Raw genomic sequence first — 26,778 nt, 5'->3', positions numbered from 1 at the left:
AGCAGCTCACATCAGTTAAATACCTGGCAAATCCTTGCTCTGAGAACTCCCTGTAAAGTAGCTTTGTGGACAGCCTCGGGGATGGCTTCAGCCCCTCTGCGTATCACCCTGCTAAGGCAGCAGTGCTTGGAGAGGGGCCACGCTGTCACAGCCTCACCTGGGCATCACCGGGGGGCAATCCCAGATCCTGTCCTTCCTTGTGCCTCAAACTGGGGGCTGGGCAAATAGCCCTTTTAATCCCCCAGCAGCCTTTTCCCCACATGACTAACTCTTCCGCATGCATGACATCCGCCTTTTCTCAGACAAAAGCCTTCCTGCCAGTGCTGGGATCAGGGCACTGGCTCACCATCTCACCAGCTGCTGGTGGAGCCCTCCTAAATAGAGAGGGCTTTTGTGAGAACCTTCTGTCCATTCCCTAGGTGGGGAGCAGAGCTGGGTGGCAGCAAGGAGGACAGATGTCTCTGCTCCTCTGCAGGCAGGCACAGCGCATTCTGCCTGACCTCTGACAGACCCAGGATCAGCTCCCATGCAGAAGACACGTAACAGCTGGCAGCCTTACCTTGAGTATTAGCAGTTAGGGCTTAGCTGGCTCTTCTTCTGCAGATACAAGACAGGGAAGATCAGTGGCTGCTTGGATTAATACTCCATTGCCCAGCAGAAGCGTAGGTAAAGGTGGTGAGGGCGAGCAGAGAGACTCTCCATCCACTCAGGACCCCTGTCTCTGTGGGGAAGAAGCAAGGAGAGGGCTGCTGACTGGCTTGCACCCAGCTCCTTCAGAGGGCTCAGCTGCATTGCCATATTCCGGTGACCTCTTGGAGCAAGGAGGGGTTTGCACCCCGCTGGCTTAAGGCCGAGGCCAATGCCTTGGAGAACTAATCCATATCCCTTCACAACCTCCTGTACCAAGACAGCCGACTTTGGTCCCTGGATTTCAAACCTAAAGAGCTGCTGTCACCTCTGCACCGCTGCTTTGTGCTCCAAGAGGGGCACAGGCTGATGGTGGCTCCCTGGGTCAAAGCGTGCTGGGCATCTCCAAGGAGGTGAACACTCCATGGGCAGGGGGTAAGTCCCAGATCTGAAAACAACATCAGGAGCAGTGAAAATACGCTTTCAGTTGCCCAAAGCATCAGGAAACCAAAATGGTTTTGCAAAGTGTAGGAGAAAACAATCAAGTTGACTGCTTTTCAGGAAGGCGGATAAATGAACGAATGGGCAAGTTAAATTAGGATGTCATGAAGTGTCACAGTTTGCATGGTAGAAGGCCACAGTCAAAATCAAGGCCATATGTCAAGGAGGCAGAGGAGAGAGAACCATTCAGGAGCACAATATTCTGTATTCCTTACACCTTGTCCATTACAAAAAGCCGACTTGCCCTAACAATGGAAGGAAAAGTATTGATCCTGTGAAACACAGCGTTTCATCTAAGCAACCCATGTTTCTCATTTCAGTTTTACTAAGGCAGGAGTGAATGGTCAGTTCAATTTTATAGTGACTATGTATCCATACATCAGCCTCTGTGATGTCATTTAGATATCACACAATGGAGAACATTAGTTCAAAGTCTAACAGTCCTGTTAGCCCACAACTGATAAAAGCTACTGTAATTTCTAGCAATTAGAATCTAAATTACAGGAGAGCAGCAGAAGCTGATGGAGGGGATAATGCCAGAACACTCTTGCCATTTCTCAAAAATTAAATGTTTTCTCTTTAACTATTACTGTAGCTAATAAAATGCTTTGACAGCTTCAAGTTGTCACCTCTAAGAGAAAGAGAAACACAGTAGGAGGGAAGACAACAGATTAGCAAAATCAAACTTTTCTTTATGATCTCAAGTTAAATCTGATTCCTACTGAAGCTGCACAGACTCTACTGAGAACAAAGCTGAGCTTGTGCTGTAGAGGTGGAATTCCTCTGAACCACTTTATCCTGTGCTTGGGCAGAGATGAAAACAGCAATCCAGCCACAGAATATCCAGTTAAAATGCAAATGCATTATGCTAAGTGCATCCACAGTGCATAATACATTCATAAAACTGAATACACCAACACATTTGTGCTGGCAAGGGTGTATCACTCATCACTGTCAATGTACTTTAGCTCTATGAAATCTGAAAACTATCAAGGTCAGTCCATCAAATTAGGCATATCTAACAGTGCAAATTTTTCATTAGCAATAGTAGTGTAGGAAGCTGTGTGTTACTCTGATGTACACAACCCTTCTTGCATGCCACATTAAAAGGAAACAAAACCCATGAGAGCCCCAAAAGAACTGCTCATGGAAAACCAAGCACAGATTGCTCATTGCTATTAGATTGCAGACAGTTGGTCAATGCATTTTCTGTAAAAACTTGGCACATTTAAAACAGCTCATTTCATGAGTCATAGGTTACAGAGATGATGAACTGACCAAATTTGTGAGGGCATCTGAGCCATGTTTTTAAGAGTGTCTAGAAACATGGACTCCTACTTTTCACAGGGGTTATTTTAAATCTTTGTTGAACTTCTGCTCTACAAGTAATTTCTTTTGTTTTCCCTTGACTTTCTGTCAAGATGTGATAATGCTCCTTGCTTGGTCAAAACTGACACACAGTTCTCGGAACCAAATTATCATATCAGAAGTTCTTAAGCTAATGCCATGATTTGTATTAATTTGGGAAATATTTAATTCTCACAGAGATGAAGGAACTAGACCTGAATACTGCCCTGGGGCTCCTTATGCCTGCTTCACCCTTCTCTTCCATGAATAGCAGCAGAAAGAGCGAACTGGTTTCAGTTATGTCTTCTCTCCAAATGCAAAAGAAAGGCAGCCCTTCACCAAGGCATAGCCAGGAAAGTGTTCTCCATGAAGGTCAGCATGACAGAAGAAAATATCATACCTGGACAAATAAATAGGAGCATACAGTCTGCAAAAGGCGCATGAGGCCATCCCTAGTGGCTCCTCAGAGCCTGTCAGTCTCTTCAGCACTGGAAGAGTTCCAGGGGAATACTAGGTTCAGTTGTGGGTACTAGACTTCAAGGTGGGCTAACAGGGAGATTTTTGGAGGAGAGTACCACAGACAGACTCTCTAAAGACTTCAAACACTGTACTAGAAAAGAAGAGGCAAATGCTGATGTGACAGAACAAGCTTCAGTCTAGTTTTCTCCAATATAGAGTAAGCACCAGCTTGCAGAACAGAGTGATTAGCTTTCCTTAAAGCAAGTGGCAGAATGGCTCAAGTAAGGACTTCAGTATCTGCCCACGGTCTGTAGTCTTCCCTAAATAAATATTCATAAACAAGGACTACTAATTTAATTTACATAAACAGTCTGTAATCAATACAATGCTGAAGGTTGTGCACATCAAACAGTTGTGTTACGAACCATGTAGTCTCTAATTTAAGGAGGGCACTGCAAAGTTCCCAACGTTCCCCAGCACTCCAAATGTGCAGCTGACAGGGTAAACAACTTGCTCATGCATGATTTGTGCTCATTCCACCCTAGACATCAATACCGTCTCTCAAGTAAGCCGAGCAGAATGGCAACGTCCTTCCTGAAATGTCAACTCGCAGAGGATGTGGAGCTAGCAATAAATGTTGCAGATTTTCTTCAAACGGAACTTCTCTGGCTTTATTGCTTCAAGTAATTGAATTCTCTGTTCTCCTTTCTTTTTGCAAATGCAGCTCTTGAAAATGAAACAGCTCAGTCTCAGACATACCATGTTCCTTTGTCAAAATGCATTGGCATGACACAAATGTAACTGAAAGCAGAGCCAACTTATTGTTTTAGGAAGTAGTTTACAGTATAGTCTATACTGTTTGTTACTCATTTCCCTGTTTATTATCAGGTTGTTTGACGGCAGATGGTTTAGAGAAAAAAAAAATTACAAACAATGAAAATTACATAAAACATCTTGGCCAGATGCTCAAGGAATATAGATTGTCATTGTACTGTTTGCAGGCTCTGGATGACAGGCTTTAAAAAATCAAAGTTCTCTTTGTTTTCTAACACTCTCCTGCTGCACAAAGAGACTAGAAAAGAGATTAATTTCTCCTGTAGCACTGTGCCCTTATTAACCTAGTTTGTGGTACCTATTTCAGTGAAAGAGCTAATACCAACACTGACTTCAAAGCATTGCTAACTGCGATACCTGCCCTTTCATGTATCATTTCCTTCTCTTGAGCTATTTTCTGTCAGCACAGGAGCAAGCAGTATGTATGCTCTGGGTGTATCTCATATCATTATTAGCAGAAAATTATGCTGAACTGCTGTAAAGTAATTACGCTGCTAAAAGGTGAGCTGGAAGGAAGTCAGTGATTACTTACCACCAGAGTCAGCCCACATCACATAATGTTTTGATCAGAGGTTTTCAGTCTATTTCCGAATTGCTGGCCAGTGCTATAGGCTGAATTGAACCTTCACTCAGGCCTTGAGAAGTACGCTCAGATACGGCTGGCCCTTTTTCATACCATGTGAATTTCATTTTGGTATCATGTAGTACAACACAGGAAAACAGTAATTTTTAATCAGAAGCTCGAGGTTGCTCCTGCACTGCCAAGCTATTCTCACCAACATCTTTCACTGGTAAGTGCAGAGGTGCTGCAGTTAAAGCAATCTGTTGCTGTCATACAGCAGAGTAGCTATCTGTCATATAAAGAATGTGAAAAGTGTGAAGGTTTAGAAACGATGGGATCTGAATTACCTCAGTAAAACTCTGCCTGAGTGAAAGACCCTGGAACAATGACTGAGGAAGCAATAATAACACTGTACTCTATATCTTCCCTCCAAATGATCTTAAACACTGGTAAGCTTAATCTTTGACATTCCTATGAGAAATACATCTCCATAGTGTGGATGGTAATTTAGAAGCACTGAGATATTATCATTAATAATAGACTTAATTAATCCTTTTCCAGAATGGAGCAGCACACCCTCTGGGACACAAAGACACAGTCTTTCTCTAGAGGGACCCACCATCAGGACATGAAAGACAACTGTGACAGATGAGACCAAGTGAGGCAAATGATCAGTGAGTTTCAAAGTTTTATTTTGCATTTAGCCCTCCTCTCCCTGCCTCCCCTACCCTCAGGCCTCCACTTCTCAGCTTCCTCCTTCCACCCCACTGCTTCCCCTTGATATCCTCATTCCTCCCCTTCTGCTCAACCCTTACCCAAGAGTCAGCACTGAGTCAAATGGAGAGTCAAAGGTGCTCAATACAGCCAAAAACCTGAAGGATTTGTACCCTGGGGGATAAGAAAACTTTGTAGCCTTCAGGACACTAGATGGTCCTTTACAAGCAGCTTTTACCCTGTTTTACCCTGTTCCTGTTGGTGAGGATTCTGATGGAATAACCCTAATAAGTAAATGGGGTTTCTAATATTTCCCCAAAACATGGCACTGGAAAAAGGATGGCTAGTGGTCAAATTTTGCCTCCAGTGATGCGAGCAGCTGTTTGGTGACTGCAGATATCATAGTTTGCTTCAACACAGCTCCATTCCCTGTGTAGAGTTGCCCACACATAAAAACCCCTTTACTGGGCCACAGTTCTTCTGAAATCAGTATGAATTTTATCACTGATTTAAATGGGAATGGGATTAGGACACAGATAGCACAGTCTGTATATGTGGCCGACTTCAAAGTAATCTGACAATGCAGTTTAGGGTCTGGCACCACTTGGTACCCTTAACTTCCAGCCACATAAACAGGAAACACAGGTCTGAATGGTCTCTGCCGACTTACCATCACCTACACATTCTCATCTGGGTCAGGCACACCAAGCTCAACAGCTGGTGTCTCAAGCACTGAATCTTTCCAAAAGCTATCCAGCTGTCACATGAAGATTCAGCAGCCCTTGTGTTTGCTACATTTGGGAAATCTGCTCTAGTTTCATTACTAAAAAAATGTAAGGAAATTTTTTTCAAAGACCTATGAAATGTCCTCCTAGATTTAATGACAGCTGGACCACTAATCACAGACTGCACCTTTGGAAAATCTGCCCTTTGTTGTAACCTTTAATTTCAACAAATTTCAAACTTCTGCAGCTTTTAGTTTCTAGGTCGTGTAATCTGTGACTTCGACTGTTAAGTGGAAAATGGTTTTAGTACCAGATCCTTGCTAGTCCTAAAGCTACAGATAACCCAGCTGCTTTTTAACCTACTCTTATGGAGGCTGAGAAAGCGTGGAGGTCTTCCTCAATAAACTAAAACTTCCATGCACTGATCACTATTCCATCCAAAGGCACACTGTGTATCAGCAAACAGAAGCAATTTTACAGAGAAAATTTGCATACGGCTTGAAATAAAGCCTAGCAAGAATTGACAATGATAGATGATCTCCCCAGTGACACTCAGGAAAAACACAGTTTCACATTTATATCAGGCAAAAACAAGCAAGAAATATTTAAATAATCATTAAAAATTAAACGCCTGACACAAGGCAGGATTCAACCGTGTTCTGCCACGCATCTTCTGGAAATCTTTAATGGATATCATCTGAAGTCTTCTCATTTGCTTTGCTCATGAACAAAAGTTCTGTAATGGAGGTTTGAATATATGCGTTATCAGCAAAAGGTTCTCTTGAGGGAAATAAGGTGAAAGAACATTTTTCTTGTCTTCATGTTTGACATTCAGGAGTAGTGACGAGATAAGGCAGGCACAGGAGTCTTTCAAAAAAATGACAGATAGCAATGGCAGTATTTCATAAGGATGTGAACCGTTCATCATCTGCTGCGAAGACTCCATTAATGTGGCCTGCTTTTAAACCCAGCGTTTCGCAAGGAATCCCATTTTCTACCGTTACTGTCACTTCACCTTTATCTTCCAAATTTTCTCTCTCTGTTGATTCTTTATTCTTTCTAAAAACAAGGAAGAGAAAATAATCTTATTCAGTTGACCTGCAGCACTCCATCACGACTCCACAGACAGAAAACTGCACATTTAGCCAGAAGTTTATCATAAGTTCTATCTGAAAGGCATAATCTGGTGCACCTCTTTGCTTTTGTAAACATATCACTGGAAGCCCTGGTTTGAGGTCAGGTTTGGGAACCAGAAAACCTAGAGCAAATATGTTCTAAGTATGCTATAAATATTATTTCACCTCCTTATTCTGTAAAATGACTGCAGGGAGCAGAAGGAAAAGTCTGTGCAATACAAAAATGGAAAAAAAAAATTCTTTTTTTGCTTTATGTCAGGAAGGGCTGCACAAAACATCTAGTCTGACCCCAATATACATGTCACAGATTTCACCCCATTATGTGGACAAATTAAAATATGCTATTTAGAAACAGATCAGCTTTAGACTATAGCCTCCACACTCCCTGATGATCTCCTCCAGAAGTTAGGTACTCTTAGTGCTGTAAATCTGCATTTTTAGTTCAAACTTCATTGACAGCCACATTCCAGCCCAATATTTTATACTTCCGTTTTCTTCATCAAACAGTTGCATTATTTCTCACCAAAAGCATATTAAAAATATTTGCTCAGTAAAATTATCAAAATCTATAACCACAAGATGCAATACAGAAATACCAATCAACATCTCATGATGTTCCTTTAATTCCAGAATTATTCTGACCTCAAGATCTACTAGTTCATAGTTGAAAAACCTGCTGTACTTTACAGCCTGCAGCATCAGCAGTTTCAGAGGATAAGAAACTCAAAGGTCAGCTCCACTGCTTCTTCCTATCCCGCAACATATACTATAACAATCTGGCTCAGGACAATCATAACCTGACTCAGTGTAACTGCTAATAACAGTGGTATTAAAAATAATAAAACTTTATTGGCCTTTAGGAGATTCTTGGTATTACAGATGTGCTAAAAATAAACATGGGGAGTAGTAGTGGAAACCTCTGAACTCTGTCTGCTGTATCTGCACTTACAGTGAAAAAAGGAGTGTTGTTTAATACCAAATCTGTGGGAGGAGAACATAAAAGAAGATACTAAGAGGTACATTCAAAAGAAAGGAGAGGAATAGGAGATGCATAGAACTTGTTGCCATAGGAATTCAGAGAAACTAAAAACTTCTATGAGTCCAAGGGGAGACTCAACAAATTAAAGAAGAGAAAACATTGTGGGTTACCCAACACACAAAGACCAAATCCAGCTCAGGAAGGCCCTCAGCTGCAAATTAGACGCTGGGAGAGTAATAGAGGGCAACACTGTGTGTGCTTACTCTGTTTCATGCTTCCAAAGGCAAATGTTTATGGCCTGTGGTGCGCATAGGATTTTAGGGGGTAGAGGTAGATTTCAGGGTAGTTCACCACAGCCAGTAGTGGATGTTCCTGCCCAGCCCTGGGTATGTGCCTAATCTATTACTGGAGAGCGAGGTGTCCTACTGCTGCAATGACAGGAAAACAAATTTAAGGTGGAAAGACAGTGAGTCTGATCCACCTCATCATAGAGTCAAAGGCTACAATCACACGGAGCTCTTTAAATGCAGGCAGCTGCAGCTTGGAATTCACGTTTGTAGTGGTGCACAGTGAAGATCTAATTAAGAAAATCTTTCTGTTCAAGAAACGACACAAGTCTAACTCATTACTGAAACTCCACTATGGGCCAATCACGTGCTTCCCTGCAACCCTGAGTATGAAAGCCCTGAAACATGTGCTCTTGGGCTTATCTGAACCAAGGTATTTAACTGATACTTTAAAGGCCTACAAAGACAAAATGCCAGATTTATGACAAGTTAACATTCTCCTTGGGTCCAGATTTCCAAAACAGCTTACTGGGCAACAGAGCTGCCAGTAAGTCAGCTCTGGACAGGTTTCCAAGAAAATTCATTACTAGACACGGTGAAGTCTTTGACAACCTAGTCACATACTTCAGTGCCTGAAAAAGAGATGAGCGCTTTCAAAATTCTCTGATGTCTGACTCTTCTTTCGAGAAGCCAAATAGCCCAAACCATCCTTTTACTTTCCCAGTCTTTGCAACAGCAGATGGAAGAAATATATGCTTAGTATACCCTCTCTCTCACTCCCCTGCCCCTGCCTGCAGATGCCATTGATGTGAAAGGAGAGTCAATCGCAGATTAATTTGCTCTGAGGAAAGGTTATATGTAACAGCGCAGCAGGGAAACAGAGGAAGAAGTGAAAAAGTGCATAAGACAGAGAGGATGCTGAGTGACCACAGGAAAGCAGCAACAAGCCCTATTACTGGTAGCATGATGGTAAGAGCACGTATTTTACACCATATTGATGGGAACTGCTCAAGCTCAGCTGAGTTATTTTTAAAATAAAGGGGGGGAAATGCTGTCTTTCAGCCTGATATGAAGCACAAATTATTATTTTAGCTAGAAAAATAATAGCTATTTAGCTTAATTTATTCATATTATACTTATTTGAAATATTCAAAGACCCCCTTTATGTTTGACGCAATATAGACACACAGGGCCATTATACTGCACAGAGGGCAGCTGTGGGGTTCAGACAGCAACATTATTCTCCAGTTTTACAGAAAAGGTTGCCTGGGTTCTAAGGATTAAACAACTGAGCTCACACCACATGGGACGTTGTGACAGGGCTTTAACTACTCACAGATCCCAAGCGCTTGCCCAGGCTCTTACCCCAACAGCATCTTTCGTCTATTTTTTGTTTAATTTTGTTTTTTGAAAACAGAAAGGGGTTTTGGAGGTTGATGCAACTCCTCTGAATGCAAAATATAACTGAAGGGATTCTGAATACACTACTAGGGGTTCTTTATGAGAAGCACTTCTCTTTTACAAGAAGTACTGTTCTTCTGTGGTCTTTTAACATTGTTCATCAAGGTGGTAAGGAGGCAGAAAACTCTGCAACACAGCACTTGTCATATATGAATCCCTCATTGTGATACAGTTGGGGATGCAGTCCACTATGCAGTCAATAAGTTTAACGTTACCTGGTTGTCAGCAGAAATTTGCCCTTTTTCAGTTCTTCTGCTGTTCCTGTATGATTTTGTTGCTGAAGTCATAATTTTGTGTAAACCTAATCTCTGTGGCAGCCTGGCAGAAGCTGAACTTCTATGGCAGAATCTGAGATCAGCTGAGAAATTTCTATTGCTTATGGCCAGCTCTGAGCCAACAGAGATGGCACGACCAAAACTCCACTTACCTTCTCTCACTCCAATGTGAGAAGAAGCAGAAATAGCCTTCTCTTTCTCACCAGTGCCATCACAGGGTGGAAACAGAGAGTATCTCTCTCCTAGCCTGCCACCAAAGAGCAATCACCTAGGGCGGTGGGGAGATCTGGTCATGAACCTGTGAAGTTCTGGGTACTTTGGACTCATCAGATCGTGAATGGTAGGTGACAACATGCACTGTTTTATTGAGCAGGCCCTCTTCAGCCACACATTAATCATTACTGTGTCCTCTACTGAGGATTCTCAAACTGCAGCAGCAAATTGGTTTTTTTTTAGCCTTGACAGCTTTTGCAACTACTGCCCTGGAAGAGGCACAGTCACTGCCAGCCCTCTCCCCTGTTGGTAGCTATTTGGGTAGTCTGTGAGAGAAGGCTCACCTGCGGCACAGCAGAACTCGAGAACAACGGCAAATGTCTTTGTAAAACTGTCATCTCTAGTTAGATGGCCTCCAGGATCATATTCTTATTGTCCTCATTTCCCTATTACACCCCAGCATTACTAAGGCATCTGTACTTCACAGATAAAAATTTTAACCCCTTTCATTGGTAAAGGACATATCGGTTATCTTTACCTATGGAGGGAGGAAGGGCACAGCTCTTATTTCTCTGAGGCTGATCTGAAAATCGAAACCAGCCCAGCTGACTCAATTTGCCAGTATTCAGCTAAAACAGTAGAAAAGCTAAGGTGCTTACTTCTTGCGTTGCTGAATCCCTGCAACAATGAGGAAAACAATTCCAGCCACAATGAGACAAAGAACAACACCAAATACAATAAGCCAAACAGGCGTGGAGGGTTCAACAGGGGGTGATAAGGTTGAAGGTATCTTCAGGAACTGCAGTGTCTTGTCACTTAGTAGGAAGGCATTGTTGATTCTGTGCCGGTTCATCCTTCACAAAAACACAAACATCACAACTCTTACTTTATAAGTTAAGAAGACAGAAGGAAAAAAAGAAATTTTCATCTATGTGGTGCAAATTGGGCAGGGCTGAGTTTGATCCAGCATGACGTTGGTAGGATTAACAGACCTTCACTTTAACATATACCTTGTCAGTAATCCATAGACACCCACACACTTACAGATTTTGAACATAACTCTTGTACATATTTATCTGAAAAACTGGGAAATGCAGGTGAGACATCAAGTACAGTATTAGTATTCCTTCCTGGTTTGGATCATGTGCTGAAGACATAGCATGCTGTAATCTGTAAAGGTGGCTCTGTTGTCTTGCTCATGGAGCATTCAAGATTAGCACTGGTGTGGCAGATGTATCCTGCAATGCTCAGAGGATCTACTTATCAGTGCCCATTGGTTTCTCAAACTGAACCATCCTGCATGTTATGGGCAGGTACATCTGCTCTTGCTGCTGTGGACTTTCTTAGGTTCATGAGGCACAGGATACAATTTGGTCCACAAGAACTCTATTGCTAACATGCCCTTTTTCCCTGCAGGATGCAGCCAAAGGAATTTGTACTTGGCACATTTTTCCCATTATGAGAAACTGTAAGTCTGAGAAATGCACTTTTTTGTAAAAGCCGTACAGCTGCTACCCTTTAATGGATATCTTCACTCACATTCACTACTTCTAAGCATTTGCAGGTATTTCTGGATCTGAATCTAAGCAGCCTTGAGAGGCTTTAGCACTATCTTTCATTAGCCTTTCCAAAATGTTAAAAAAATTTAAGAAAATTTATAAGATATATTGGTTTTAAGAGATTATTTTTTTCAGTTGTATGACTTACAGCAGCTCTTCCTTGTATACAATACTCTATTTTACCATAGAGCAAATATTTCCTACGAACAGATATACTGGAAATACGAGTGAGATTTTGAAAATTTCTTTTCTTGGAAATCATAATGTTTGAGTCACTTAAGAAGGAAGTTCTTAGCCTTAGTGGAAAGCTAGCATTCCTGAAGAGGACTGAAAGCCATGACATATTGTAAGACTCATTATATGGTAAGCCGTCTTTGATTTAGAAAAGATTTTCATCCTTATTAATATGAAAGGATCATTGTGAACGGCTGAAATAAGCATTGTTCACCCTCATCTAACGTCTGGAGTTACAGAATTATGTGCTAAAACACATGCAGGCAACTACAGGTACATTTCATGTCTGTATAGGCATAAATATATGTTGTGTATATTTATGCAAGATCTTAAGTCTCATACAGAGCTCTAAGAAGGTTTACCTTCCTCTTTATTCTTACTTTTTAGAGAATCTCATACAATAGAATTCTGGTCCATGGGTAGTGTTCTTATGTGTTACTACTGTAGCATAAAGAATTAGAATAATGGTTTAGTATGGAAGCCTGCAATAGAAGTAATTGAATAAAAAGCATTGTAGTTTTATAGGCCATTTTATTTCTTGTTTGTAAGTCAGGTAAGAATTCAAACTTTTCATAAACAGCATATTCTTTATCGGGTGACAGACAACAGTTAAAAAACAAACATACTATAATGGCATTCAATTTCTGTGGCAAACAGGGCACATAAAAGACTTAAAGCAGCTTATGCTACTGAATGTATCAAAGAATAACAGAAATGCAAAAACCCTGCATTCCAGCACTCTTACAGAGAGCTTCAGTGAATAAATAATCTGCTTCCTCCACTAATGCTATGAAGCTATTGTTTGGTGTCTCTGTAGGAAATAGTTTAATCTGCTCATAAGCTTAAAAGTTAATCTTTCCAAAAGAACGCATACTCATTCATCAGGAATTAGGCATTACACCTCCATAGAGATAACATGAATTTTCAAGACAAAGTACAGAATGTCTGAAAACAAAGAGGTCTGTTTTCTCCTCTATGCTTGAGAAATGTACATGAGTTATGCTTCTGGTAGAAGTCAACCTCATAAACTCCTTTATGAAGGTTTGGTGGACCATTAAAGTCAGATTACCTGTTTTTTTCTTTTTCCCTCTTCAGCCCCACTCTTGCTTTTTTTGGCTACAGATGTGGTGTTCAGTAGAAAACAAACTGATTTGTACCACATGGTACTTTGTACAAGCAATACTCAGCTACAATATTGACTGGTGCTCTATAAAGAGCTGGTATGAAAAGAATGTGAGCGTAAGATTGTTTAAGCCAAGCTGGGAAACAGTTAGGTCTGCTCATGAAGAGTTCACACAAGCTCTTCTTATATGAAAGCTGAGTTCTAAATTAAGTCAGATAAACTGTATTTAAGAAGCACCGAACCATTAGTCTGGGTGTAGATATGCGTCACAGGTATGGCTCTGGAAAAGGACTAGATTTCTTCTGAGGCTCCAGCATTAAGAGAGACTCCTTCCAAAGTTATACACCCAAGGCTTGTAGGCTTTGTATTTTGCAGGACTGTTAAAAAACCCTCAGGTTTCACATTAATGAAAGAGAATTGACCCCTTGTTGTTTTAACTACTTGTATTAGTCCATCCTTAAAGAGGCAGTGCTCATTCATATGAGGTCTAGAGAGAGAAAGCATCCTCAGTCAGCAAGGAAGAAAAGGTTGCAGACTGTACCTGATGGCTGCCTCTACCTCACTTCCAGGAACAGTTGTCACATTTTCGGAAGAATCTGTGACCACAAACCAAAATGACACCCGATCTGTCACGTTGCAGAGCAGTACATTGGAAATTCTGCAGATATTTAAAACAAAAGTAATCATTAAGGAGGTATGGAAGGAATTACTGAAATATTTTAGATTTTCTTAAAACATTGCTTCATCTAAAGGGGGAAAATGGTTAATTTTAAAAAAGTCAACAGTTAATGCTCAAGGAAGAAATATTCATAGCACTTCCCAATCAGATTTAAAAAAAAATAAAAATTAAGCTTTACTAGATCAAACTTGAGTCTACATTTAACACAAAAATGCAAAAATACATATATGCATCCTAATCATCAGGACTGTGACAAAGGCCATAGAAGGGGACAAATGTACTGATGAACTAAGAATTTTGGTTTTGACAGCTAATATCACAGGCAGCAGACCCGGAAGACTCCCCAACATGGTTTTTATGTCAGTGTAGTCTTTCTACAGGATACTTTGTTGGAGGGAAGAGCAATGAAGTAGACATTATTATTTTTGACATCTTTGTTCACAGTCAGGCACAGAGTGGAGCCAACAGGCTAAATTTAGACATACTACTTGAACTGGCCTATGTCCTTCAGGTTATGCTGTGATAAATATGTATCTCACCTGTTTTAAAAGAAGATTGCTCAGCTTTATGTGAAGTTACAGTGGAAGGGCACAGGCACCCAGCTCCTCATGGCACAACTTGTAAAGCATGCAAAATGTCTTTTAAATGCCTTTTTTTCAGATTCTTACAAATCTGTTTCTACCATTAATACCAGCAAATGGTGGAACTACCATTAGAAAAACCTCATGGAATGATATCATCATGAGTATTTAAACTAAAGAAGCAAAGGCTAGTACCTTAGTATCATAATAGTGACTGAGGATAGATGGTGGCCCTGTGTTCTTCTATTTGTTTCTAATTTATTCACACAGCTAAGAAACAAACCAGCCAAATTGTGTAGTTTACAGGCATTGTATAATGTGGCATTTATCAGAGCACAGCAAGGAACGTAGTAGCATAAAAGGACAGCCAAAGCCCTTATGAATTCAATGACATAGAGCTAGAGAGACAAAAATGGAGTGAAAATGTTAGTTCTGTATCATTAATAAATAACCCGAAGAATTTGGCTCAGGACTCAGATTTACTGGCCAAGTCCAAGCAGAGAGCAGATATTCTGAAAGTCCAGGAGCAAGAAATAGGATTGGTTTTATTTCCAGAAAGCAGCCTAGACTTAGTTTGCCTTTCCATGAGGTTTGCTCTGCACAAGCACACCTCCAGCTGCTCTGTCCTGACAGATGCTGGTTGGCACGATCAGCCTTCAGATACTACCTGCTGTTCCAGAGAAGGAAACCCTGCAGTGAGCCAGTCAAGAAGAATGCAGCTCCAATTTTAATTAACTGAAGTGATGTCTGTAATGCTCATTACGATCTAGTATAATTGGTTTTAAAATTTGGCCTGGCCATCATCAAAATGCGAGTTTTAACATTTCCTTTCCAGCCTCTGCTCTTTTTCAGAATAAACCCCCGGCTGCAGGCCACCACCCCTGCCATAGAGCTCTGTTTTGTAGTGCCATCTGCTGGCTAATTACAAATCTAATTAACCGACCTCTGCAGTGGCCTGAGGAGCAGCAAACTTGAGGTAGGAATGAAAGTAAGGGAGTCAAAATTGCCGATGAGCGTATAGTCTCCATCCAGAAAAGAACGAGATGGCTTTTAAGGCAAGAGAGGCATTGGCTTGATCACAGTAATTCATTCTGGATATTTTGCTGAAATGTTTTACTAACTGCTGAAGGGCGGGGTTGGGTGGTGTTTCTGGTGCCTTCAGTAGGGAAACTTTTCATTTTAGAGAGAAGACACATGTTCTAGAGAGATACGCAATAAAATGGAAAACAATGACTTTGCAGAGCTGAAATACCGACTTCTACCTCTCTGGAACAAAGGGAATTTTGCAAATACAGAGGATCTTTATGGATAAAAGGGGAAAGTCATCTTCTAGAATTTGAAAAGATGTTATCAGTTTGCTGGCAGCAGTTAGAAGATGAAAGCAGATTTATTCCTCCAAAACCAAAAGCAAAGCACAAAACTTACAGAAGGGGGAAAAAACCCTCTGCCTTTGACTGGTGGCTGACAAACTCTTGCAGACTCCACAGAATATCTAAAATTGTATCTGCAGAGGATTTTTTCCAACAGGAGAATTTATAACAGTAGGACCTAAAGCTTCACGTTACTGCAGGTCTTAAAGCTGGGATTTCTGTCGTACAATGAAAAACTGGTCCAGGTAGGAAATATGGGTTTGTGTTGCCCTACAGATGTTCTTGAAATGTGGTGAGTAAGAAAAGTTTGATCTCCAAAGACAAAGATAAATTTGGTAGACAAAGACTGGAAGAACATCCTGACTTTGATTCTTGTTCAGAGACTTGAAGAGATTTTTCGAGATGGGGTTTTCCCTACAGTACCAAGGCTTTCAGCCTGAGATAGGGCAGTTGGTCATCATTAGGGGCAGCATCACTCTCTCTACAACAAACAGCACTGAATCAATCGGGCACCAAGGCTTGCATCAGGATACATAAATTTTGCCTCTTTTCGGCTCCCTGTTGTGCTGAAATCCTTGCTCAATTATAAGCATCCAAAACCTACTTCTCTGCTGCCACTTTTTCATCAGAGGAATCTCAGTGCTGTAAATCCTTCCAGGCTCTAAAGAGAATAATACCACTCATGAGAGTTCAAAGGGCATTGAATAAACACCAAAACAGACTAGTTCAACAAGCACCAATGTGGCAATTTCTTTGCAGCAGATATACCTTTTTTTCCCGTGCTATTTGCATGCAGATTTTATTCACAGCATGCAAAAGCCTTACAAAACTATGCCTTTACCCTGTTTAGATTTGAGAAACCTTAGTTCTCCACACACTGTGCTAATTAAGTGTATTTGTAAACATATACATGGACATCTTTTTAGTTCCTTAGCAGGTGATTGACTTTTGTCATGGGGATTTAGGAGAATGTTACTGTCAAAATGACAGCCATGGCAAAAAGCTCCAAATTGCATTTCCTTTTATATATGCAACTGAATACCAGCGAGTAGGAAACCTCAGTGGTTCCTTGGCCCAAAACACCATCATTGTTCCCTGTGGAGATTTAAAGGATTGTTTAGGAGTAAGAAAGAGCTACCAGAGGCTTAAAGGGAGCTGGGTGCCTACAGTGGCCATTAGCTCACAGGAGAACCCCAGTCCCCAAGTCTCCAGCTCTACCAAAAGCTTCAGGCCTCTTCCAACCCAGTGCTGCACATTTGGTCCTGCAAAGGAACATTATTTTCTTCCTTTCCATGAACAGCAGCCATGGGAACAACTTGACATAACAGCTTTAACTCTAGAAGCTTTCTTTTTTTGTTGTTCTAAGTGGACACAGTATTTTTAGTAGCATAATATCTTGTCATAGGAAGATGGATAATGTTGATGATCTTTTTTCCTGGTCACTGCATCAGGAAAACTGCACCTTTTTTTATATCTACAAAAGGGGGGAAGATGTACTGAAAGTAGATTCTGTTACTTGATAGAAAGTAAATGTGATTACATTCTTTCTGCTGTAAAGATTAACTAGTTTCAGTCCCAAGAGATATATATATGTTATTTCAAATGAGTCACAGATTAGAGAAACCAGGGTTACTAACACAGACAATCATTTTTGAACACTAACCGATCAAAGGTTGGCTCACATAGTTCATGAATGTATATATTGAGAATTAACTGAAAGGCCATATATAGAGCATGAAATAAAGGACTTCTCTTTCTCCACTGGAAAAAAGAAGTACGTAATTTATCAGTATTAATAATTACTGAGTAATCTGACGGATTGTATCTTTCTTCTGTTTCCCACAAACATGAAAATTTGACAAGCCTTTCAAACATTAAACACAGCTCCATGATTTATTAAATTTTAGTTTAGAAATTAACTTCAGAGAACTTAAGATGTAATGTGCAATCCTGTCCATTCTGCATTGGGTCACTTAGTGGTAACACAAGCACAATAACAGCATCAACTGCTGTTTCCAGCAGCACATTCAAATGCTTGTCATTACAGGCTGGCTTTTATCCAGCTTCAGAAGCCTTACAAAAGGTGAGTTTGAACATCAGATATGATGGGACAGGCTGCAAAAATGCTTATGCTGATCCTCCAGGCAAATTATCTGGGGCCTGATCCAGCCTGCTGAAGTTAATTTGGTCTCATGTGGGAATTAGTTGTGGTTGTGAGTTAATGCGGGACTGTGGGTGTGTTAGAAATTAATCGGATGTTAAAGGTTAGGTTTGTCACATCCTGACTGTGGCCCTGTGCAGAATTTATACCTTGGTAGAACCGGTATTTGGTTATGTAAGATACTGGTGAATTTTGACAAAAATCTTTAATTAACCAGATGCAAAATATAGGAAAATTTAGATGCTACCAGAATGCAGGCACAAGCAATTTATTTGTTTTTTTTACATCAGAACACTTTACCATTGATCTTTTTCAGCTTCAGATGAAAATCCATTGGCATTTATTTATAAAAGCTCCTGTAGTGTAATGTAATTTATTTGCCACAAGTTCCTACTTCTGCTTCTCTTCATGCCACTGCAAGTCCCTGCCACTATCCTTACCAGCTATGCGAGAGGGCTGTGTGCACGGCAGGCTGCTGTGCCCTCTGGGATGCTGAGTGCTCCCACATCCATACTTACTGCAGAAAACGTGGACTTGGACCACACTCATTCCTCTGTACCCAGTTCCTTCTAGCTGTCAGTCACGAGGGTAGGGAAAAGAATGCATTATCTCCAGAACTACTGTTGGACAGAGGCTTTCATAGCCTTCCTACTTCTATGAAACAGGCAGGTTATTTGGGGTGTATTGGGAGGTTCATCTAACTCTCTTAAAAAGAGGTAAAGATGCCCACACCTAGTTGATTCCAAATATTATATTGACTTCTCCATTGACAAATATAATAGCAGGGAGTTATTGATGTGTGCAACCCCACTTCCAAGGTGGAGTAATACTGACATTATCATATTTGTCCATAGGAAAGACTGTCTTGGTAGGAAACTGAATTAAGTAAGCATAAATTCTGTGATTTTCCACAGTGGACAATGATAACTTCCATTAAAACTTTAAATCCTTTCATATTAGATTGATTTTTTTTCCCACTTCTGCACCAAGCCTTCTGGTATTAGTTGAGTCTGCAGAGAGCCAAGTGCTTGAAGAGGAAAAAGATCATTGGCTTCTGACACAAGTTTTTTGCTGCGTGAAAGCACCTTGACTTTGAACCATGAGAATAAATTTATAAAAGTACCTAGCACTAAAATAAGTATACAAAAGCAAATCATTATAAATCAGATGCTGGATGAAAACTCTGCTAATTTGATAACGTGAAAAAAAGCCCAGCATAATCACCTTTAATTAGCTTGTATCTTGAACTCATATTTTGTTAAGTGTCATTTTAATTGTGTGGAGTAGCATACTTGACTGTTTTTGTTAAGTTTGGTGTAATGGCTCTCTTGCTCAAAGGAGACAGCTTCTAAAGAACAAAAATTAAACAGCAAGAAACCAAACACTCCTGTCACGCAGAAGGGGAAAGCATCTTCTATTTAAGAGAAAGTGTGGCAGCCACAATAATCATCATGTGACTTAAGTTAACTAATATCTTTGCAAATGTGGAATATATTCACCCGATGCAATGCTAGCCTGAAGCAGGTTTTTTAAAAGTAAATTGAGAACCCTCTCTTCATTAGCCTACCAGAACCATAAATCTTTCCTTTAAGATTGAAAAACAATGAAAAATAATAGGCCTCTAGAAATATACTTACAAGGTTTCTTGTTTAAAAAATAAAAGAATACACTGAAAATGCAGCTTGCTAAATGGTCTGTCTAATCTGGTATCTAATTTCATAAGCAGCAAGGATCAGAAGCCTGAGAAGAATATTCAATACCTCAGGGCAGATGTAATCCCAAAACCAATTAAAGTCTGATTTATGTCTGAACTACAACATCTGAAACTTCTTGATGTCAGGTAACTCAGCCACTGCAGTATTAGGGATAGATGTCCCCCCAGCAGAACACAGCACTACCAGAGCTATCCACCTTCCAGTTCTCTGAGACAGTTCATCTTCAGCATACTGCTGAGGCTGTTCTCTAAGAAAATACGCACCAAAGCTGCTTATTCAAGGATCCGTACTGCATTTCTCGACCTTGCCAATGTGTCCCTTCAGCTCCTCCACATACGGTCTCCAGAAAGTATCAAGTCTTACTGCCAGATTCTGCCAGAGTGAATTGGCACAACCTCACTGAGATCCACAGCTGTGTCACTTCATGTCAACAGAGACAGTGGTCCAGAGATTGAACATTGCTCAAGACAGAAAGAGTGTGATGTTCAACATATACTGGGGTGTCAGAGAAATACACTGGAATGCTCTGCTTTTAGAAGCTGTATATTATCATTTCTACAGTTCAGTACAGCAGAGAATGGGCCACTACATGCAGCATTGTTAACATGCATAAAGCAAAAACAGGAGACGCTTACTGAGTTGTGCTCTTGCTGGAATATCTTCTCATTGCAAAAGCCACCACTGCTTTGAAGAGGTACTCTTCATTAGCATCCCAGACATACTGTAAAGAAAGATGGAAAATAATCAGTTTCAGCACCAGTGATGGCAGCACAGAGAGGGAAAACAGTCACTAAACTTGAAATGCTATATTGATCAAGAAAATGAATAAATTCTCTTGTTGTGCTACAAAAATAGATCCCTGCCATTATTTAGTGTGCACAAAGGAATTTTTCTAATGTTGCTATAAAGTGCAATATAAAGTACAAAGAATGTTTCCAAAAACAATGAACTGAATGTTTCTGAAAGCTGACGAAACCAGACATATAAACTTTTTTGTACCAAAGACTAGGCATATTACTAGAATTCTCCCCACACAGCTGAACATTGCCTCTTTTGCAGGATAAACCCTATTGAAGTAGAAGGTTTAAATCCACTCTCCAGTACCATTTGGCTCTGCCCAAAAATAAAAAAAGCTAATGTTGAAGCTAGTCTCTGGAAGTTGCATATGAGGACACCAGGAAATAAAATGAGTTTATGGCCTTGTTGCTGCACACCATCCTTGCAACAAGAAAACAGACTCAGCTATAGTACAAGTTGCTACACTGCATGTGAGACAAAAGAATGAAAACAGTATCCTTACTATTTCAATTCTATTTCAATTGTTCTCTGTTGCCTTGATGAAAAATCATGCTTCCATACTTTCTGTTTTCTGAGAAAGCTTCCCTAGGTTCCCCTGGGCATTCATTCACATATGCAATTCTAATGACCCGTAAGAACTGCACCTATTACATTTTTATAACAGGAGCTATGGCTGAGGCATACTGATTGAATTTCCCCTTTCAGCAGATTACGAAGATTAATAGTTTCTTGGAATTATATTAATGGAACTTAGAGGCAGCTTTCTTCAGTCAGTCAGAACACAAATCTAATCTTTAACTTTCAGCATTAAAAAAAATCTGCACTGTAATCATCAAAACCAGAAATCCAGTGGTGTGGATACTTAACCCTGTTGAGAACTTGGACCTGCTTTTTCAAAACAAAGCAATGTACATCAAAAGCATTAGAATAAACAGCATGAAGAAATGTCAAATCTTAATTCTGTTTCTTTTTTAAATTCTGATTTTGGATGCATGGAGCTGCAACCTCTTCACTGAAAGGAGGAATTCAACTTCCAGGCATCAGCCCTCATTTTGCTCTGACATTCTGGGATCCTAGGCAGGGAAGGAGGCAGTCATTTAAAGGACAGAAAGTCACACATCATATTTATCATCCCTGACAAATGATGAGTTGTGAAATGGGCTCTCTGGGTTGCAGCAGGATAGGGACAACAAAGCTGAGCAACAGACAACTCGATTAGCATTAAAATCCACATGCAGTGCTGAGAAACTGGGTTCTGACTCATCACTCTTGCCTTGTGAATGAAGGGAGGTGTAAGTATAATTTGATAATGCATGCCAGTCTGGGAACTTAAACTGAAAAAAAAAAAAAAAAAAGAGAGAGATCTTTGAAAAGAAATTATAGAAGTCTGTATTTTGATCCCACTACACTGATGAAACATGACAGTGATGACAGCAACTAGTACTAAAAGAAAAAGAGATAATGTAATAAAGGAATTAATATAAATAAGAGCCATAAAATTATTTATTGTAACTTTGAAGACATACATATTTAAACTACGAAGCACGATTTGGAGCACTAAAAGGGAAGATCATCCTTTTTCTGTGTGTAGTAATATTGACTGAATTCCTACCTACCATCTGCAGTCTTTAAGAACAGGTCCAAAAGGACAGAAAAAAATCATTTGTTACCAAGTAGATTAAACCAGCTGTAAAGATAATTTAATCAGATGTCTTGAAAATGGATAATGATGAATTACAGTTCGTTTCATGCTTACATGGACACAAATGCAATGCAGCACTACCAAATACACGTACTTGATATGTCCACATTTAGTGCAATACATTTATAAGTACGCACAAGGCGTCACTATCAAGTTCTGTTTTCATAAATAATGCAGTAGCCTAGAGCTTCTTTAAGTCACGGTAACAAAAAGAGTATCTCAAAACAGGCAAAATAATTTGTAGGGAGGAACTCCAGCTCCAGCTGAAAGAGTAAGTACTTTCAAAAAGACAGCATAAACATAAAGCTACAAGAAATGGGGGAGGAGACCAGCAGAAGAGATCAGCAGAAATCTGGGGTTTGCTTGAGTGAGGAGAAGGAGCTGCAGACAACATTCTAGGCAGAATGGCAAGAAGCCCCAAGAAAACGATGATCAGACAAGAAATAGAGGAGATGGAGATGGCTGTGGGCTCCATATGAACAAGAACCTCTGTACATGACTGCATGCAGGCATATACAGTGGGGTTGGCAACATAATGAGGAGGACAAGTATGACAAGAATAACTTTAAGCAAGTAAACTGTATCAACTCAGGTCAAGTGGGCACGAATTGCCAGAAGCCAGTTTCTAATTATCGGCTTTCTTCAGTCAGACGGATAAGTGCAAAGAAACCCGAATCGTTCTGTTATGAGGCTTTATCAGTTCTATCTTTATCCTCCGATTGCAAAGCCCGGACTGCAGCTAATGACTGAGGATGTTCTTATGTTCCTGTGAAATGCAGCTATTGATGCACATTTTCAGCTACTATAGTGGAAATATATTAAATATCATTTGCAACCACACATTATAAACATAACTCTTATCAATGACATCTTACATGATGGTATCAGAACTCTACCATTTTCTTTGCTCTACAAAGGAACAAACAAACAGACCTTGGCTCAGTTGCACTTGCCATCCTTTATATGTTAAGGAGGAGCAGAATTAAGACACAACTGACTGAAAGTCAGCCTGAAGTACCTGTTTAGTGAAAGAGGAGGTTGATGAGATAATGGGTAAAAGGTGAAGGATGTACGTTGTTGATGGAGTGAAATGCTACAGTAGTGCTCTAAGGAAGACAAAATTTAAGCTAGTACAATGATTTCACAATATTACAAGATTGCCCTGGTAAACCTGATCTGATTTCAGTGTTGATCTGGCTTTCAGCAGCAGGGGACTAAGAACCTTCCAAGATCCCTTCCCTCCTGAATGGTTCTGTATTTTAACTAGACTCTCAGACTGCAGTGTGGCTACGTACATGTGGACATATTTCTGGGTCCCATTTGGTGCCAAGACACCATCTGCACACCAAACTCTCTCCCCTTCATACTCTATCTGGGAAAAAGCCTGAATGTATGAGCCAGAAGGGAAGTGCATCTCCTACTTCACCTGACTGCATCCCCCTCTTTGACTCTTACAGTTAAACTGAGTGGTGACACAGAGTTACACAGGCTTCTCAGTGGAGGTCACTCCTGCTCACTCCATAGGAGCCTTTGGCTCTTTTGAATTAACTCTCTACCAGTCTGCTTAGCTCCATGAGCAGGAAGCAACTACTGACTAGAAACTATTCCAAAAGCCACTCATAATGTTAACACCATCCTCAGAGAGACTCATAAATTACCTTCCTTCCATTTAGGTTTACAGATATCATGTTTTCTCTCACCAGTTGGCAAACAAAGTCTCTGTCAAGTACACCCATTATTTGCAAATAAAATGATAACAGCTAAATACTTACTGTATCTTAGCTGCTCTTTCCTACTCCATTGTGATAAGAACTATGTAAATACAGTAAATAGCACTCCCAGCCTCACAATACAGCCTGCCTTGTGAACAAATTAGAAAATGGTGTCCTGCTTTCATCAACCTCATACAAAGTGGGTGGCATGCATTAAATCATCTGGAAAAATACACTAACCTATTTTCTATGCCCCTGAATGGACACTGGAGTTACCACACTGGTCCCAGGGCAAAATGCCCCACAGCGTCAGGGTCTCCAGTTATCATCTAGCTTGAAGTGACTTGGGAAGGCATGAAACTGAATTCTGTAGCAGAACATCGACCCAAGATATTCTAAGCTGGCTGTGTCCTACTGTGATGCAATCGCTATTACCCTTTCCTTTGCTAAAATAAATAAATAAAATAAAAAAGTGAAGTGTCCAAATTCTTCAACCAAAATGAATTTCAGTTTGATAGTTGCTTCAGTTTTCAATTTTAGTCATTTGCAGAGAAGATTGCAATGGCTAAGAAAAGGAACTATTATTAGCTGTGCACTTAGTCAATTGTTCATTATTTTTGAGTAATTCTGTATGGCATCCTACCACTTTCAGCATGTTATTGTTCTAAAATGCTGTTCTAGATTGCCCCACTGTTAAGACTTCCCTACACTTTGTTACATGAAATAAACTACAGTCTATCTACAAAATACTACAGACCCTTCGGTTATGGCTTTCTTTCTTGTACTATAAAGTTTCTTTAACATTAAAGATACTCTTTTTGGGCAAAAAAATAAAAAAATCACAAATGATCAAACAAACCCCTTTTATTTTACTATAGTTGGAGAAGTAAAAAGCATTAAGAAAGAGCATTATTTGGAACGGCAATTTTCATTCTTTGCTACTCTTTTCAATGAAGATTAAACCAAAATATTAGCAGTTACCATCAAGAGGAACTTCGATAATGATTTGGACATATTTTCAGCCACAGGATTAAACTTTTTCTAATATTTTTTTAAACAACCCAGGCTCACACTACAATTTAATTAAAGTCTCTCACCCAAGATAATTGACTTCAATATGAATTCCCACAGACAAATACTTTAGGATGTATCTTGAATATTTCTTCCCAATTTGTCTGGTTTATGAAGTTACCAGCAAAATTAGGTCCCTGCTGATGTTAAATTACCTGATATTTCAGGGTAATTTTAGAACAGCTTCTACAGTCACAGAGAGATTCTCAAATCTACAATCTCTTATAACATGTAACCTACTGCTTTTTGTTTCCCAGGGCTCATAACATAATCAGACGCCAGATTTCCAATGGAGTTGACTGTCTGAGACATTTCGTGTCTAATTTTATGCTAAGTCCTGTAACAGGCTGTAGATTTGCTCTAAGCATTCGAAACTCCAAACAAAGCACTGGGCTCTGCCATATTTAATGGTGCTTTACATCAGGAAGGACTATTCAATCATCTAATGTCTCAGTCTCTTACATAGCACAGACACATATATTGCTCACACCAGTACTTCTACATTAAGCCCAAGAACTTGAATTAACCCGAAGCATTTCAGTCCTCATGAGACTAGCCTATGTACCACAGGCAGAGAAGCTCTCCATTAGTAGAGAATTGATGAGATACGCTTGAATGATCTCTACAGATCATGCTTGTTTTGAGAGCCTGACATGAAGTCCCACTTCATAAAGACCTAACAATCTTTTCCTGCTGAACTTCCCAGAAATGCTTGACTTTACAATTTGCACTCACAAGCAGAAGTGATTTTCCCAAAATACAGACTTAGATTTACGCAGCACCTCTCATGCATAAAATGTAACATCACTACTGTTTTTCCAGGGGAAAAAAAAACAAACCAAAAACTCTTTGACATAAAATTATCTTTATGAAAAGGCAAGCTTTACATTTCTCTTAAAGGATGACATTTCAAGCAGTAGGCTAGTCCAACGTCAAGAAAGGGATAACTGGATCATGAGTTGAGAAAGCTATTACAATTAACACTTCAGAAGAAACTGTGCTGTCTACAGAAATTTTACAGCATATATTACTTCTGTATCAGCAGATATTCAGTTAGGAAGAACACATGAAGATACTTTACTTACTGCATTATCTCCCAAAGCTGTTTTGATACTAAGCCGTACTTTGAAAGCATTCTGTGCATCTGACACAAAGAGAAAAAAGCAAACATATATTGATAGTCAGCCAAAATAGGGCTTTAAATCATTCACTTCTCTAATTACTTCACAAATCACATCTTCTACATGTGTCTTAACAGATCACCTGGTTAGAAGAACAGAAGTTAGCAGCATGAAAAATGCTGCAGCCCTACAGAGTCTCAGTGAGGTTTACCATGACCTCTTTAAAATAAGTGAGATCAACTTCCATACTTAATTTGCAAACACATAAAAGAAGTGAATGCTCAGCATTTCAGTCTTCAAACTGGGAGACAACAGTTAAATATCCGAGAAGCTGACAGCTTCGTAGGCAGAATCTCATAGTTACATTTACCTAAGAAAGGACGGGAATCAGCTCCAAAACTTACCTGGCTTGCAGAGCTCAGTGTGAGCAATGGTAACTACAAAGAGAGTAAGCAGCAAGACCCGTAACATCCTGTCAGCATGGAAAGGTTGAGGCAAAAAGAAGTGAGTCTCCCCTGTAAAGCACTCTTAAACTTTCTGTGACCCAGGATTAAAGCATCAGCAGCACAAGTGAGCAACCAATAAAAGGTTTAATGATTAACCCCCGTCATTTTAGCTAAAACAGGCACAAGAAACAACTGTCTTCTGTTATTTCTACCATTCTCTGTAGTAAAAATAAATAAATAAAGTAATAACAAGCTTTTCATTTTTCTTCTTCCTATTTAGAATACGACAAAATTTCACACAGTGCTCCAGGTCAACCTTTTTTTTTCCCCTCAGGATGTGATGTCAGTCAGGCACACAAGATGTCTAAGGGACACTGCACCAGAAC

At 40.0% G+C, this 26,778-nt stretch overlaps 3 protein-coding genes across 3 annotated transcripts in view; all 3 read right to left on the bottom strand.

The window, feature by feature from the left end:
• ACE2 (angiotensin converting enzyme 2) overlaps positions 1–41 on the bottom strand; it is a 28,733-nt gene extending 28,692 nt beyond the window's left edge. Inside the window, exon 1 of the mRNA XM_069874689.1 lies at positions 24–41. The gene's annotated coding sequence lies outside the window, so the exon portion shown is untranslated. The remainder of the gene's footprint in view (positions 1–23) is intronic.
• Positions 1–26,778, bottom strand: part of AP1S2 (adaptor related protein complex 1 subunit sigma 2) — a 216,039-nt gene that overhangs the window by 127,332 nt on the left and 61,929 nt on the right. The window lies entirely within an intron of this gene.
• On the bottom strand, positions 5,294–26,496 carry CLTRN (collectrin, amino acid transport regulator). The gene is made up of 6 exons (XM_069875020.1): positions 26,351–26,496; positions 25,911–25,969; positions 20,178–20,263; positions 13,578–13,694; positions 10,780–10,974; positions 5,294–6,828 (listed from the first exon to the last, which is right to left on the bottom strand). The coding sequence occupies exons 1-6, from the start codon at positions 26,415–26,417 to the stop codon at positions 6,672–6,674; spliced, it is 681 nt and encodes a 226-aa protein (XP_069731121.1). The 5' UTR covers positions 26,418–26,496; the 3' UTR covers positions 5,294–6,671.

This window comes from Phaenicophaeus curvirostris, chromosome 1 (assembly GCF_032191515.1).
Source record: "Phaenicophaeus curvirostris isolate KB17595 chromosome 1, BPBGC_Pcur_1.0, whole genome shotgun sequence".
In the NCBI taxonomy this organism is placed as follows: Eukaryota; Metazoa; Chordata; class Aves; order Cuculiformes; family Cuculidae; genus Phaenicophaeus; species Phaenicophaeus curvirostris.
The sequence above is the reverse complement of the archived record's forward strand: the minus strand, read 5'-3'. Positions and strand labels throughout refer to the sequence as shown.